We start from the raw sequence: 17,615 nt of genomic DNA, 5'->3' as shown, positions 1-17,615 counted from the left end.
GGCTCTGTAAAGTAGCTATCACTGCTGGCGATAAGCGCATACAATACTCGGCAGTTAGAAGGGAGTGAGATTGAGTGTTAAATAGTGAGTGAGTGATATGAAACAGCTGTGTGCAATCAGTGCTGTGTGCAATCAGTGTAATGAATGATGGGATATGTAGTCCGGGGTGATATGCAACAGTGTGTAGTGCGAGAGTCAATGAAATGGAAAGGGTGACCTCTGATGGCTAGCAGATGGAAGGTCATGGACCGGATACGTAACACTCTGCAGGGAACCGACTGTCTTCAGAAAAGTTTCGATGGCATTTTCATTTTATCTGATAAAGTAGAGTTTATGAGCCAAGCGCTGCTTTGTTTACAACCGTTAATGGGGAAACCGCTATATTGCTGATGTTCCAAAAGCGCCTCCTACTAGCAGAAAAGGAAAGTGCATTTTCAATAATCCCGTCAGCAGTTTTTGTTCAGACCAATGCGAAAATCCACCCACATAACTTCGTTTTAAATTAATATAATAATTTATACTTCTGACTCAACTATGAGGTTTATCATTTTAAATTAATTTTGTTTTTGGGAAAACCTATATCTCAACTGTAAATCAATTGCTATTTTGTGGTCTACAACATGAAAGAAAGCCATTATAGCATGTACATGAAAAATGTAGAGACACTGGTCACAACTATGGGGCAGCATTGTGCAGCAGCAAGTATCACAACAAAAAAGGAACCTCAAGTTTGATCTAGGAAAATGTGTGCAAATGTATAGGGCCCCGTTCCTATATTTTGCCTGGGGCCCCCAATTCACTAAATCCGCCCCTGCTTCAGATATAAGGTTTTCTGAGCGCACACATCCGAAGCACTCGGACAGAAAGCGGCTGTCACAGCATGTGAGTACTAAACTAAGTTCTCATTCACACACAAGTTTACATTAAAAACACACATGAGTTACAGAAACAGTGGGTTATGTCTGTGAAGGTAAACAGCTGGGAAATAAATTGCATGTTTATTTTAGATCTGTGTGGCAGCAGCAATATACATTAAATAAATCAATAAATCCACTGCTCTGTTGTCTCCTCTGAGGCTGGAACTCTAAATAGTGTTCTGTGCTCGTCTGTGCAGCCAAAGACAGAACAGTTAGCACGTTTTGCTCAAACTTTCGCCATGACATTAGAACTGGTACACCGTTGTCGCTTGCGAAATCAAAAATGATGGTGCCTTGAGTGGAAGTTTACAGATTAAAGGGTGATAATATTATAATGAGATCCCTTTGCCACGTCACCAAGGGAGCGAAATCAGACGCGCTCGTTTTCTCAGACGCTTGCAGAAAAAGGCTTCCCAAAACAAAGTTACTGGGTTAATCTTTTTCACGTTTCCTTGGTTGGTAGATGCACCGGGGACCTGATTATAGCACTTAAAACCTGGAAAAGTCAGATTTTCATGATATGTCACCTTTAAGCTTTGAACCAAACCAGCTGGTTCTGAGATGAATCATAGCATTCGATTTAATGCAAAAAAAAATCTGAAAATCTGAAAAAAAGACAAATTGACATTTTCTGAGCGAATGAATGAACGACTTATCCTGTAAAGCAATGGGAATGAATAAAACCAGCCTGTTTTTTGTGTCTTTCCATCACAGCTTCTTATTAACATATTAACTACGTAGGTGGCCTCCTTGCCTTAAACGACAAAGTGCACAAGGTTAAGTGTGTCTTGAAAGCTTTCTGTATGGAGCGCTAAATTCGGTCTACGTGGGTGAAATACTCACTGTTGGTCTCCATGCTCTCACAAAGCTCGGTCTTCACTTCCCCGTTGGGCCGGTCGCTTCCCGTCTGTACAAGTTTCCCTGACATGGTGGCAGCAGTGACGATAGCTTTGAAGCTGCGCTTGCGTTTGGGCACGTTCTGCTCCGGGTGGAGGATGATGACGTAGACTTTGGGCATGTAGAGCATCCCCAGAGACACAGACGCGCTGAGGCTGAGAGAGATGGTGAGGGTGGTGGTCTGGATGTACATCTGAAAACAACACGCATCAGAACAGAGAGAGAGAGGGAAAGTCAAGGTAAGTCAGAGATGAACCAGGTCTGTAGTTCCTCAGTTTGAAGTCTCTCTAGCTATAATAATCAACCGTTTTAAACCATTTCTTGGTCTTTTTACACATTTTAAAACCTTCAGAACTGTAACAGCAGCTCCTGTGAGGCCTAGCTTATACAATAAAGTCATCCAATAAAACATTTTTATGCCAAATTGAAGTTTTATACAGATTTATATTATATAGTTAATATTTAACAAATGTAATAATGTAATAATAACAACAACACAATGACATTTAACAAAGAACAAAAAATGAGTTGATAAATCATGCCAGGAACATTTTTCACACTACAATCAAATGACAAAAATAAAATGTTATATTGCTATATATAATAAAATAAAATACAAATAATAATAATTAAAACATAAAAATCATTACTGTAATGTGAAAAATATGTAAATGGTTGAAGCATCTGTAGTATTTGTTATACTGCCTTTAATTATAATTTAAATGTGAAAATAACAATAAAATAATTAAAATAGTAATAATAAAATAATACAAAAAAGGGTATTTATTTATTTTACTGTATATTTTTCATCATTTTCTATTTCGATTTTATTTTTATTTTAGCACAACAAAATAGTGCGGTACTTTTATTTCAAGTAACAACATTTTTTATGCTTTATGTAGTTTTAGTTGACTATAATATTTTTTGTTTTAAATAAAAACAACAGATATACTTTTTAAATAGTTTATTGAAGTTGTAACATTATCTGTGTTGTCACAATAGATAATGTTTTCAAAACGAGCCAGTTTTATATCATATAATATTTTATTAAATTTCACTGATTGATTGATTTAATTTTATTCATTAAAATAAATGTATTACATTTATTTTGTTACCAAAAGTCAATTTATACAGTTTCAGTTGTATCTTTGTCTCCAGCAGGGGCAAATATCACAGAGAACGGCTGCTAGCAGATGGCGAGACACGCTTCAGTCCAAATGCACAGTGAAAACTAGAGACAGATAGTAAGTGTGCTAATGCAGAAGCGTAATGAAAAGCATCGGTCAGAGAGTGGCTCCAGCCACCCGCTAACCCGCTGATCCGTAGCGGGACTGGACTGGATGACATTGGCGGGTGTGCTAACGTGTTCAGAGCGGAGATCAGTGCGGTTCTGAAGACAATCCACTGGGGTGAATGCTTAGTGATATTTACAGAGCGAACAGAAACAGGTTTGGATGAGCTGCCAAACGGGAAGGAGACATGTTAAGTGTTCAGTCAACACTAGATAAGGCCTAATACAGAAGGCAAACCTACCTAGTGAGCTACTAACTACATAGGGTGCTGCCTTCTAAGTGAAATCAAATCAAAATATGAAATAAACTTGTGAATAATAAAAAAAAAACAATTCATAAATAGAGCAAATTATATATGTTTTTAAATTCTAAAAATGTTCTTATAGGGATATGGTTGGGGTTTTGGTCTACAGTTTTTACTTTTTTTCAAAAATAAATACTCTTATTCATCAAGGATGCATTAAATTGATCAAAAGTGACAGTAAAGACATTTATGATGTTATAAAAGCTTTCTATTTCAAATAAACGCTGTTCTTTTAAACTTGAAATGTTTTCAATATTGATAATAATAAGAAATGTTTCAGAAAATCACAGAAATTAATTACATTTTAAAATATATTCAAATAGAAAACTGTTTAAACTGTTTGTTGTATAAATTGTAATAATATATCACAAATTTTGCTTTTTTAAAACCTTTTTAACAATTATAAAATATATATAATTTAATTTCTAATTTGTGATAGCTAAGTAAATTGGGGAGTATAATGTATGTATATAATGTATATTATGCTTACACACACACACACCACAGAGCAACTCAAACACTGAATCGGTTTCTAAGTTCAGGAATTGCAGGTAATCACCTGAGACCGGCTCCGCAGATATCGATCCAAAGCGGTCTGACACAGATTGAAGATTTTCCACTAAAAGCTACATATAACTCAGCATTAATCTGCTTCTAGATCAAAGAAATCACCTCAGACTAACAACCTTCCCGTTGATACCAGTCAGAGGAAACACTGCTCATTATATATAATCACCAAACTTCTGAGTTCTCAATAACTTCAGCTTTAAACGGCTGCTTTTCTGGGAACAGCTATAGAGTACATGACAACTCTGATGCCATATTAGACATCATCTTCCACTCTGCGGGAATATAAAGTATTGATCTTAGCTGTATTAAGAACTTTAAGAGTCACTCAACCAGAGAGTCTTCACAACTCAGTAGAAGCTTTATTTTTTTTATTATCTTTTTTCATTTTCATTTAAGTTACATTTTAGTAATTTTGTGTTTTTGTCTCTTTTTTCATGTCTGTATATTTTTCATCATTTTCTATTTCTATTTTATTTTTATTTTAGCACAACAAAATAGTGCGGTACTTTTATTTCAAGTAACAACATTTTTTATGCTTTATGTAGTTTTAGTTGACTATAATAACCCCGATTTCTTAATATTTTTGTTTTAAATAAAAACAACAGATATACTTTTTAAATAGTTTATTGAAGTTGTAACATTATCTGTGTTGTCACAATAGATAATGTTTTCAAAACGAGCCAGTTTTATATCATATAATATTTTATTAAATTTCACTGATTGATTGATTTAATTTTATTCATTAAAATAAATGTATTACATTTATTTTGTTACCAAAAGTCAATTTATACAGTTTTCTTTCGTTGTGCCAGAATCAGTCATTATTAATCAGTCGGATGTGTTAACAGCAAAAGTGGATTTGTTTGAAGATCAGTCATTTTCACAGTTATTTTGGATCTGGGCAGGATGTTTAAAGTACTAAAAGTTACAGTAAAATACATCAAACTCTTTCAATCAATGTAAATTTGACCCCCTAAGCTCTTAAAGTCAGAAAAATAATTGAAAAATCCTGCCAAATCGAGGTTAAATCTAATCTCATTTAAAACATTTTCCAGCGGGTTTAATAGAATCAGCCATATATAAGCCAGAGTTATAATTAAAACAAAAAAATTCTGAAGTAACATAAAGAGGCTGAGTGGAGGACAGAGGAGCCTCTTAAAGAAGAAGTTACAGGTCTGTGAGAGCCAGAAATCTTGCTTGTTTGTAGGTGACCAAATACTTATTTTACCGAGGAATTTACCAATTAATTCTTTAAAAATCCTACAATGTGATTTTCTGGATTTTTTTTCTCATTTTGTCTCTCATAGTTGATGTATACCTATGATGAAAATTACAGGCCTCTCTCATCTTTTTAAGTGGGAGAACTTGCACAATTGGTGGCTGACTAAATACTTTTTTGCCCCACTGTATGACTGAATGAATGAACGCCGTCACACTGAGCACTTCATCACATGTCGATTACACAGTAGATCCTCAGGAACTCTTGAGGTCTGAAGTTAAACAGATGATTGTAGCATATAGAGCTGTATTTAAAGTCTAAATTACACTTCTCCTTAATGCATTTCAGAACCAGAGCCAAATAAAACAGTGTAAGTGATGTGTATTCAATGCACCTGCAGGTAGTATGCACATTTTCACACATGATCAGACCGGTCAAGTCTGAGAGAGAACTGTAGTGTACACTAGATCATAGATGCATTGCTGTATAAGTGATTGATTTGGAACATAGAGTTTGCCACCATGTATTAATTTTTCTTAAAAATGCCATCTAGATAGGCATCTCTCTAGCTTTTGAATAAGAGTTTGTGTGACATGGTTATTGGCGAGGTCTTATTGCTGATCTATTTCCTTTCCGCCCACCCAAATAGAACGGCGGATCGCAATAAAATCGGAATTACTGTTGCCGCATGATCCGATAGTGAAGCACACACACACACAAAGAGCTCCAGAAGCGACCTGCGCGTGTCTGTCATTCCTCTGCCTGCCAATTCCCCTGGGGTTTCATGAAGCCTCTCAATGCCCCGTGTCACTCTTAATTAGTTTTGAAGAATCCTCGTACAGAAGCAGCCAGCAGACTATCAGCCTGGACTTCTAATAGCTCTCCGTTTCCAAAGCCTGCGGCTCACAGAACTCATTTGAACAGGTTTGTAAAGGCTTTTTCTCAGGTGACGGCACATGTTATTTTCTGGGCCAGAGAGCACAACCCCATGTGTGCGAGTTGGAGGGTGGGCAAACGGGGAGTTTGGGAGGGTAAATGTAAAATTCATTCAAAAACATATTACAGAACTACAGTATTCCTCACTTTCTGTCCCAAATCATATTTCACTCAACAGGCCACATCCAGAAAACATCGCATGCAACTGACCCGAGTGTAATCCAACTAAAACTAAAACCATAAAAACATTTTTGTTACTTGAAACAAAATAAATATTAACTGAAATTGAAACTGAAATAGATAAATAAATAAATAAATAAATAAATAAAAAATAAATTCCAGCTTGTTGCCAAGGCAACATTTCAATTTTTTGTGTAGTTTAACTTGTAGTAAAAAAAAAAAACTAGACCTAGATAAATAAACTAAAACTAATAGATAAAAATGAATAAAAACTATATAGACAAACAAATTAAAATGTCAAATTGTTAAAGCCCTAGTGCATTAAATCTGCATAATTGATAAACTCATGTATCTCGAAGCAGTTTTAACTGCACGTGGCGTATGTGCACATATGTGTAATAAATTCATGCTTTTCATCTCAAACACAAACACCTGTCGAGGGCAACCAAGTTAACTTTGTGTGAGCCGCTCACGTTATGCAAAGGTACTATATATATATATATATATATATATATATATATATATATTTATTTATTTAATAATTTTTTCATACGAATAGTCAACGTTTTCTCAGCAGCTGTAGTTGATTTATACTTTTCCACTAGAAAAACACCGGCATCTGGTCACTATAAACAGATGTGTGAGATTTTCTGCAGTCATTCAAAAAATGTATCTTGCTCATTTGTCACTAAAGTCCAACTAGCTGCCAACTCTGGAAAACACAGCGCTCAATTAAATCAAATTTCAGAGAAAAAGTCTGACATGATGTGGAATTAATGTTCATAACAGATTTGCATCAGAGCGGAAAAGCTTTCTAAACTGTTTGTGAATCTTTGTCAGAGGAAATTAACTTCACAGAAAAGCTCAACCACCACTTAAAACTTTTAAATCAACATGAAATTGCATTCACAACCCATTTAACTTCCGTAATACTTGTTATTTTCAGTGGAAGAGAATATTATGCATGTATAAAAAATAAATATTTACAAAATTAGCTATATACTTAGACTATGATGTGAATGTTAATTGATGGATTGGAGTGGTGTGGATTACTGGTGGATTATTGTGATGTTTTTATCAGCTGTTTGGACTCTCATTCTGACGGCACCCATTCACTGCAGAGGATCCATTGGTGAGCAAAAGATGTAAATGCCACATTTCTCCAAATCTGCTCCTATGAGGAAGCAAAGTCATCTACATCTTGGATGGCCTGAGGGTGAGTAAATGCTCAGCAAAAACTGTTAGTCGAGTAACCAGACATTACGGTGACTTGTTATCCTCCAGTGATTTAATCTCATTGAGTATCAATGCATCTTCAGAAGTTAGTTTCACCAGGGTTATGCAAAGGCTCACAGCAGCGATTAGTAGCTGATACCCCTGTTCAGGTGTGTTATCAGAGTGATGGAAGTGAGGCTGACATCCATCTGTTCACCCAATCACACAGCATGAAGTTAAGTGACAATTAATCAAGCACGATTAGCCACACATATGCCAGTGCACTAACTACCTAACACTCAACACTAAATGCTGACCACCCAGGTAAAGGTCAGAGATATTGCAGTCGGTCTGTGCACATTTCCCCCCTGTCAAATATGAGAACACGCTCTAAACCAGGGGTGCCCAACCCTGCTCCTGGCCATCGACTTAAACTTATCCTAAAATCTCTGGCTCTTTACCAGATGCAAACACGGCAAGCAATGGGACATTTTGGCAATTGTCTCTATTACCCTCAGGCATGCAGTGTTATAATGGATACACACACACAGTTAAATAGTTACAAAAAATGAAAATGTATCAGTTTCCACCAAAATAGTAATCAGCACAACTGTATTCAACATTGATAATATGAAATGTTTCTTGAGCAGCAAATCAACATATTAGAATGATTTCTGAAGGATCATGTGACACTGAAGACTGGAGTAATGATGCTGAAAATACAGCTTTGATCACAGGAATAAATGATATTTAAAAAATATTTATACTGTATTTATATTTATATTATTTTTAAATAATTTGTATTTGATTCATTTTATTATATTTTTATATACTACAACATTTTATTTTATTAAATGTATTTTATTTTCAAATAAATATTTATAAATAGTTATTTTAAATTGCACTTTTTTCCCACAATATTACTGTTTTTATTATATTTTTGATTAAATAAATGCAGTCTTGGGGAGCATAAGAGACTTTCAAAAGCATTAAATAAATCGCATTGACCCCACGTATTTGAATGTTGTATTTAATCATGCAACTTAATTGACAATGCAAATATTTTCAACATCTGCTCAAAAATATGAGAGGGCATGTCTGAATGTTCGTGACTCTTCTGAGTGACACGATATCCAAAGAAAATCCCCTCAGTGTCCTGATAGAAATGGCAGCTGTTGAACTGCTGAATGCTGTCAGACTGAGTTCTTTAACACAGACAGCGTCTTTAATGCTGTTATAGAGCTGACATCCTGCCATGATCAGCATCACTGCATCAATGGCTCAATGGCTTAGTGTCATTTTTCCTGTTCAATAAACATTCATTTGGCTAATTGACCACAAGAAAAAAAAATCAATGTGTGATGTGGAAACTGTGCATGTGTTTGAGTGTGAATGAGAGAGTTACTGTATATGGAAACATCACTTTAGCAATGATTTCCTGTGTGTCATCAACACATTTCAGTGGCTGTTTTTAAACCTTGCTTCTTAAAGCTTCAGTTATTTCCGGATGCCTTTGCCAGCTTTTCATGTGATTTGGTTGTGTTTTAATGAGAAAACTATGGAAACCTTCAAAAGCATTTCTTGTTTTACTGTGAATGGTTCATAGACGCACATTATTTCAAACACAAAATGCAACTGTTTATAATCTCTCATCAAAATCGAATAACCTGCTATGCTGCTATAACGACTTTCAGCTGACATCAACGTCCTTCATATTTCTCAACCCATGCAAACACCTGGTGCCAGTCAGGCATGTAACACACACTTTTCATGATCTAATAAATTAAAGCTAAATTTTTTCTTGTTGAACACTCAGTTTCACTTGGAAATCAATCCAGAAAGATTATTTGCACATAATATACAAACACAATGTGAAATATTTGAACAGAAGTGCTGTATATTTATCAACGTGTTAGTTTAAATGTTACTTTACATTATGCAACCACAATCAACAAATAAAATACAAGTCAAATAGTACTTTGTGTGCAAATATATATATAAATATATTTGTGACCCTGGACCACAAAACCAGTCATAAGGGTCACTTTTCTGAAATTGAGATTTATACATCTGAAAGCTGGATGCATCCATTGATGCATGGTTAGGATAGGACAATATTTGAAAATCTGGAATTTGAGGGTGCAAAAAAATCAAAATATTGAGAAAATCGCCTTTAAAGTTGTCCAAATGAAGTTCTTAGCAATGCATACTACTAATCAAAAATTAAGTTTTAATATATTTACGGTAAGAAATTTACAAAATATCTTCATGGAACATGATCTTTAATTAATATCCTAATGATTTTTTGCATAAAAGAAAAATCGATAATTTTGACCCATACAATGTTTTTTTTGGCTATTGCTACAAATATACCCCAGCGACTTAACACTGCTTTTGTGCTCCAGGGTTATATATATATATATATATATATATATATACATACAGTGTAATATTATTTAACTTGAACTAACAATAAACAGTAATTCTACAGAATTTATTAGTTTAATGTTAATTTACAAATAAATGCATTCACAGTAGCACTTTTTGTGTGCACCCGGGTTCATTTGATGCCAGAGTTCGGTTTGACTGGATAATGTGAGCACAGTTTTCTGAACTTCTGTGCATCCACAAACCGTACCTAAAAAAAGTCTGCCTAAAAAGGGTGGTCTGGGCTGGGGTACAGTTCATACGAACTCTGGTACGGTTTGCTTCTGATTTGAAAGCAATCGTACTTAATCTCGGAAGTAAACTGTTATTAATGATGTATGGATTGGTCAAACTGTGTATTTATGCATTTATTCACTCGCTTTCTTGAAAAGTGTGACTGACGTGCTGCAGCAGAAAATATTTATATCTCATTTCTGCTCGCAGAAATTGACTCCCTCGTTCTTTTGAGCCATGACAAATAGACACATGTGCCATTCTGTGTTGGCGCTTTGGAAAGGAATCAGAATTTTCAAAATCCTAAGTAAAAAAAAATGAAGCGAATAATACACTATGAACACAAACCAGCGGGGGCAGGAGGAGGGGGCGCAATCGAGCTCGGGTTCAGACCAGGCAATCGAATCAAGAATGAAAGTACCTTAAAATTAAAAGTTGTATTTAATATTAGTTAATGCACTATGAACTAACATGAACGAACAATGAACAATTGTATTAAATAAATTATAATAAATGAGACCTTCTTGTAAAGTGTTACCAATTTATATATTTTATATACATTATATAAAAAATATATATATATATATTCTATATGTATACCTACTTCCATATTGTACATCGCAAATCTGGCCACTGAGAGACATTTTAGTGGTGCACGGGAAACATTTCTAGTGACTTGTTTCTCAGTGTGAGGCTGCTGTGAAAGAAAAAGCAAGCGAATGCAATAAAGAAAGCATTCATACAATCAGAGCCAATCGCTTTTCAAACTAATGTGCTGTTTGTACAACTACAGCTGACCTCATCCTCGGCTTATTGAATGCTGTTGTGACTCTACCTTGAGCTAAGCTTCTATTCCTCTTCTGTATGGCGTCTTCTCTCTGCTGCACTAGCTTTAGCACATTGAGTCATGGCAGCAGAAGCGATTTTCCCTTGCACACAGATGTCCCATGATTAATAGCACAATGCGTGGCACACTAAGGACCTGGGCGGTCACTCTCTCTCGAACGGCAGGAAAATCATCTACTGAAGCTGCTGGGGAGGATGAATTATGACCAGAGCCTTTTGTGGAAGGTTCGCCTTCATGCATGATGATATTAGCAGGGCAAATGTAACTGAAGCTTATCTAATCTGAGGTAATACGACTTCCACTCTGAACAGCATGATCCTACACAGCAGGAGAAATAGCGTGAGGGAGGTGTGTATGTGTGTCCCGAACAGATAGGATATATTACAAATAAGAAGCAACAGCCTTGGCTAGCATGTTTCTAAGGTTTAAATAAGGTGGAATTTCTTTTTACAGGATCTAAAGAGCAGAATATTATTTACTAGGTGAAATATGGCATTAAATACGGACAATAGATTGTAAATGAAATCTTTTTATGAAGAACACACCACCAAAGACTTAGTCTTTGATTCACAAGAGCTTGAAGAACAAAGGTGGCAGAACTAATTGGAAACAAAGCTGGCCTTCAAGGAATTAAAGACACTAAAGTGAAACAAAAACATTGAAATGTCACTTAAAGATCCAGTTTAGGTACGGTGTCTGGGATAGAGTAATTGAAATTACTGCACGGGAGGTGCAAGTTGCTTGTGTTATTTCAGGCTTATGCAAACTTAAATCTTCATAACATCATTCATAACAGAAAAATTGTAGAATATTTCACGCTCAAGCAAGAATATGCTTACACCCACGAGAGGATTACCATAACAGAAGTGCGGTTACTAAGAACTTTGCCACGTTTCAGATAATGTTGTAATATTACTGTGCATATCAATGTATTTCACCCACTGATCCACTTGAAATATGCATTTACACGCTGTGGCAGCATGCAAAGCCAACCTCAAACAAATCATTTACAATTACAAAAAACAGTGCTGTATGGGGGGGGGGAGACATCTCCATGACTGTTAATAATGTAAATTTTGGCTTACAGGCATTATATTGTTCTACAGAGACTCACTCACTTCAGTTACATCAATACAAAGCAAACTTGACCTTAAAAAAGAATCTAAATAACCCAAGCTCAAATCAATTTACCATGCTTTTCAATCATATGAGAAATGCATTAGGTTTCCTGAATGCAGATCTGGTCATACGATGAACCAAAACAGAAATGCGTTTGCTAAGAACTTTTGCCATTTTTCAGATAATGTTGTAATATAATGCATTTCACACACGATCCACTTGAAACGTGCATTTAGTTTACATGCAAACACGCAAAACCAACCTCAAAAATTATTTACAATTACCAAAAAACAACCCTGTATAGGGGAAAAATAGCATCTCCAAAACTGTAAACTTAACTTAAAAAAAAAAAATCTAAGTAATCCAAGCTTAAATCAATTTGACTTCCAAAAAATAAAAACAGCTCTGTAAACAAATCAAACTAATAATTTACAATTACAAAAACAGCCATGTATGGGGAAAAATGGCATCTCTGTGAGTGTCAATAATGTCAATTTTGGCTCATTTGCTTCAAAAACATCTATATGAAGTAAATTTCCCTTTAAAAAATAAAAATACGTGCATTTAGTTTACATGCAAACACGCAAAACCAACCTCAAAAATTATTTACAATTACCAAAAAACAACCCTGTATAGGGGAAAAATAGCATCTCCATAACCGTAAACTTAACTTAAAAAAAAAAAATCTAAGTAATCCAAGCTTAAATCAATTTGACTTCCAAAAAATAAAAACAGCTCTGTAAACAAATCAAACTAATAATTTACAATTACAAAAACAGCCATGTATGGGGGAAAATGGCATCTCCGTGAGTGTCAATAATGTCAATTTTGGCTCATTTGCTTCAAAAACATCTATATGAAGTAAATTTCACTTTAAAAAAAAAATAAAAAAATCGAAATATCCCAAGCTTAAATCAGTTTACCATGCATTTCAATTATATAAGAAACGTATGGAGTTCCCGAATGAGGATCGGGTCACACGGTGAACTTAACAAAACCCAATAAAATGATCTGCCTGTGATTTATGCGAGACCCGTAATTTGATTCTACAGATATGTGGAGTGATTATCTTAACCAGTCACCTTTGGAAGGCATTGATTTCCTGAGGAGCCGTGAGCACATTGCCCGCTGTTCATGCAGCACTTTATTGACTCTTTATGATTCTGCAGAGTCTCTGCACTGGAAATGTCAAAGTGCATGTATTGGTTTTTGGGGTGATACCATTCTCAAATGCAGGAGGGTAGATCATATCAGCCTTGATATCTTTATGCTAGTGTAAAATGGAGAGGTAATAGTCACCGCAATGAAAATCCACACAAATCGATTTTTGAAGCATTAACCAAAGCACATTCTTGATAATGAAAGCATATTTTACAGGCGGAGGGATTTTATCTACTTCTCTACTGTGGTTCATTTCACAAATGCTGCAGCCAATACAACATTGACTCTGTAATGATATTAATTCAGGGCTAGTAATTTTTTCATTACGAACCAATTATGAAGTCCTTTCGCTTGGTGTGGTTGCCAATCAGACAATCGTTCAATAAATACAGACTTAAGGCCATGTTTTGTTATTCGTGACAATGAGATCTACTTCTTTTTTTCAATAAGATGCCTTTTTTTTCTTATCAAATGATTCATGTCGTTGCTTTCTTATCTTGAGTAATGCGATGGGTTGGGGGGTCTGTGTTAGTAAAATGCCATCCATCCCACAGTTCTAGCGTTAAATAAGAATATAAATAAGCTTGTTAGTGTAAGGAATAATTGGTATATCCATAATTGTCTCTCTTGGCTAGCGCAAAGTGTAGCAGTCATAGTGAGAGGCTAATGTGACTAAAGAGCAATGTGGTAATGAGCTTTTATCGTGAACCACTGTGAAAGGAAATCAAACACTAGAGTTTCAGCATTTAAAAGATTACTGAACAACTTGTTTGCATAGATATTATACTTCAAGGGCTTCAAAAACAGCATACAGGTTTGGAACGACACGAGGGTGAGTAAATAATGATTGGATTGATCTTTCATATCTGAACTATCCAGACTCGTGCAAGTCCTGCTCACTCAAGCTTCAGATATCTCAGCGATGCTTCTTGAGTCGCCACCTACCTGATCGCCTCTGACCCATTTGTCTGTTTCCTACAGTGCTCCCGAGGCTAATATCTATCAGTCTGAGAGTATGTGAAACCCTGGTTTTGGCTTCCTTAGGTTAGCTTCTTAACCTTAAGCTTCTTAAATTTTCTGGAGGTTGTCGCCTGCTGGGTCAGGTGAAAGGGTAACCAGCAGCTGACGTTATTATCTGTAGCCTGGAGCAATATTCTGCAACCTATAGCTCACATAAACAAACATTCATATTGCCTCTTCTTAATAAAAACATGCATTTCTGTAAAGAAAAGTTATACTCAAATTCTTTGGAGCAGTCTTTTTCTGTTTGTGCTTATGCGTTTTTTATTAAAATAATGTAGTTAATCACACCCCCTGACCTGTATGTACATTAAATAAACTAATTAAAAATATATTTCCATATGCAAATTGCTGTCACTTCGTAGTATTCATAAAAATTCCTACCAGAAGTCAGAGAAGAGCTAAGGCTGTTTTCAATATGAAAAGCAATTACTTGCAATGACATTGTGAATACCAGTGCATTTAGTTACAGATTTCGTAAATCTCACTTACCCTTTCTGCCGACTGTGCGGTGCCAAAGAAGATAGGTATAAAAGCTAACCAAATGATGCAGGTAGTGTACATAGTAAATCCAATTGGCTTGGCCTCGTTGAAGGTCTCTGGCACGCCGCGGGTCTTGATGGCATAAACAGTGCATGTTACCATCAAAAGGATGCTGTAGCCCAGCGAACAGATGAGCGACAGGTCCGAGATGTCACACTTGAGAACCCCACGAGCCTTCTCGGGGTCGGATGTGCGCTGCTCGCCGTAGTCCACCACTGTGTGTGGCGGATCACCGGCGAACCACACGAACACACCGAGCAGCTGCACCGAGATCAGGCTGAAGGTGATGACCAGCTGAGAAGCAGGGCTGATGAAGCGTGGTGCAGCCACCGACTTCTTGCCTTGCTCGAAGATGCGGTGAATGCGGTTGGTCTTGGTTAGGAGAGCAGCGTAGCTGAAGCACATGCCCAAACCCAGGAACACCCTTCGGAAGGAGCAGACGGCCAAACAAGGCGTAGCGATCATCAAGAAGGTGATGGCGTAGCACAAAAAAATCCCAGTCAGAAGCACGTAGCTCATCTCTCGGCCGCATGCGCGTACAATTGGTGTGTCATTGTAGCGGACGAAAGTGACCACCACAAAACTTGTAGCCAGGATGCCAAGAACCGCAACAAACACCGGTACAGCCGCCCAAGCAGAGTGCCATTCAAGTTTGATGATCGGGATGGGGATGCAACCGGTGCGATTGCGGTCTGGGCGCTGCTCATACGGACACAACTCGCAACTGAACTCGCTGACTTGGAAGTGGTAGCCTTCGCATCGCTCACAATGCCAGCAGCAAGGTACACCCTTCACGATCTTCTTCCTTTCACCCATTTGGCAAGGCACACTACACACCGAGGCTGGAAGCGTGGGGTTGCCTGTCCGCCAGCGCATGGCATCCACCTGCAAAGTATAACAAAAAGTCTTGTCAAATACGAAGACCAGAGGCATACTGTTATATTATCAGGACCAAGTGGGACCTATGTCAATATTAGACAGTGTTCCTTCATTTAGACCACTGGAGAACTGGTCCCCCAACTGAGCATGGATGTACATTTACTTTTCTAAGTGATTTTATGATTTTCACCAGGCAACAAAGTTTTTGAGATTTAGGAGTAAGCTCTTCATTTGCAAGAACACCCTAGCAACCACCTAGCAACACACTAAAAAGGTTGCATGTCCGCCAGCTTATAGTGTCCAATTGCAATGGATAATAAGCCCTGTCAGAGATGAAGACCAGAGGCGTACTGTTATATTAGAAACTGCATTCAAAGGAAGTCTCATTACCCACATAGATGTAGGTTGTGTCATATTTGAAGACATCACTTTATTACCTCTTAGCGCCTGAAAGCTGTGGAAAATAAGAAGCCAACACTGCTCTTTTAAGTGCAGCTTCAGTTTGGCTCCCAGGCACAACTTTGTTGACAGATATATTTTGGGACAAACTTGTGCCAGAGGCATTTGAGATGAAAAAAATTTAAAAATAACATGACAAACCTCGAGTTTGAAAAGTGACGTAAAAACGATTTTGCCAGACCAATCCACGTGACAAATCAGGACAACTCAATACTTATGCTCTATGGTTCTCACTGTTGCCTGCTACAAAGAGATGGCCGTGAATGAATTATTCATGCTTGAGACAAATTATGCCTGGCAAAAACAGATTGGCTTTAATTAGAGAAGCGAAAAAGAAGAGACACATTAAAATAAAAAAAGACAAAATTTGCAAATGAACAGAAGTTTAATTTGACTTATCTCATAAAAGGGTATGAAGGGTATTTAAGAATAATTGAAAGACCAAATCCCTTCATTTGATTCTTTCCATTCTGTCTGAAACAAAAGCCACACTGACCATTCACAGTTAAGCTGTTTAATTTGGTTTTAGTCATCCTGAAGACACAGTAATGGAGAGTGAGAAGGGTTTCTAAGGTTCAAACACTGTTAAAATCAACGCTAGCCATTTACACACATCAGTATTATGCATAGGGTTAGGGATTTTAACTAATCTCTAACCCTAATACTAAATGTTGCAGCACAGCTCGTCCCACATAATTTGTGCTAAAGAAATCAAATAGCTCAAACTGTGTGACTTGTTGAAAAGAGATATGCAGTTCCTCTGTTTAAGTGACCTGATATGGTAGGCAAAAAAAAATTAATAATAATAATTGTTTGCAATGAAGAAGGCACATCTATTCATTGCAATATAAACGAGATTTGGGAGTGGGCTCTTCATTTGCACAAGTGACCACCCAAAACACCCAAGCATCCACCTAGAACACCCTAGTAACCACATAGCAACATGTTAGAAACAATCGGATCACCCTAGTAAACGCATAGCAATATGCTAAAAACACCCAGAACACCTTAGTAACCAGCTAGCAACTACATAATATGTTAAAAATGCACACAACACCCTAGCAACCATATTGCAACATGTTAAAACTGTCCAGAGAATTTTAGCAACCTCCTAGCAACTACATAGCAACATGCTAAAATCCCCAGAACACCTTAGTAAGCACATAGCAATATTCAAAAATCACCCAAAATACCCCAGCAACCTGTTAAAAACATATGGCACTTTAGTTACTACCTAGCAACATGCTTACAAAAGCAACCAAGACAACCAATAATCACCTAGTAACCACCTAGCACACAACACCCAAGCAATCACATTCCAACATGCTAAAACTGCCCAGAGAATCCTATCAACCACCTAGAAACTCCATAGCAACATGTTAAAATGCCCAGAACA

The 17,615-nt window shown here is 36.6% G+C and overlaps 1 protein-coding gene across 1 annotated transcript in view; it reads right to left on the bottom strand.

Annotated features, from left to right (window-relative positions):
* The window catches only part of LOC107580973 (metabotropic glutamate receptor 8-like), a 114,126-nt gene that overhangs the window by 5,455 nt on the left and 91,056 nt on the right, over window positions 1–17,615 (bottom strand). Inside the window, exons 9-10 of the mRNA XM_016266581.1 lie at window positions 14,831–15,766; window positions 1,761–2,007 (exon numbers count right to left, since the gene is read on the bottom strand). Of these exons, the coding sequence (XP_016122067.1) occupies window positions 1,761–2,007; window positions 14,831–15,766 (1,183 nt within the window). The remainder of the gene's footprint in view (window positions 1–1,760; window positions 2,008–14,830; window positions 15,767–17,615) is intronic.

The sequence above is a fragment of the Sinocyclocheilus grahami genome, unplaced genomic scaffold (assembly GCF_001515645.1).
Source record: "Sinocyclocheilus grahami isolate Dianchi unplaced genomic scaffold, SAMN03320097.WGS_v1.1 scaffold33.1, whole genome shotgun sequence".
NCBI classification, from domain to species: Eukaryota; Metazoa; Chordata; class Actinopteri; order Cypriniformes; family Cyprinidae; genus Sinocyclocheilus; species Sinocyclocheilus grahami.
Note: the sequence above shows the minus strand (reverse complement) of the source record. Positions and strands in the feature narration are given on the sequence as shown.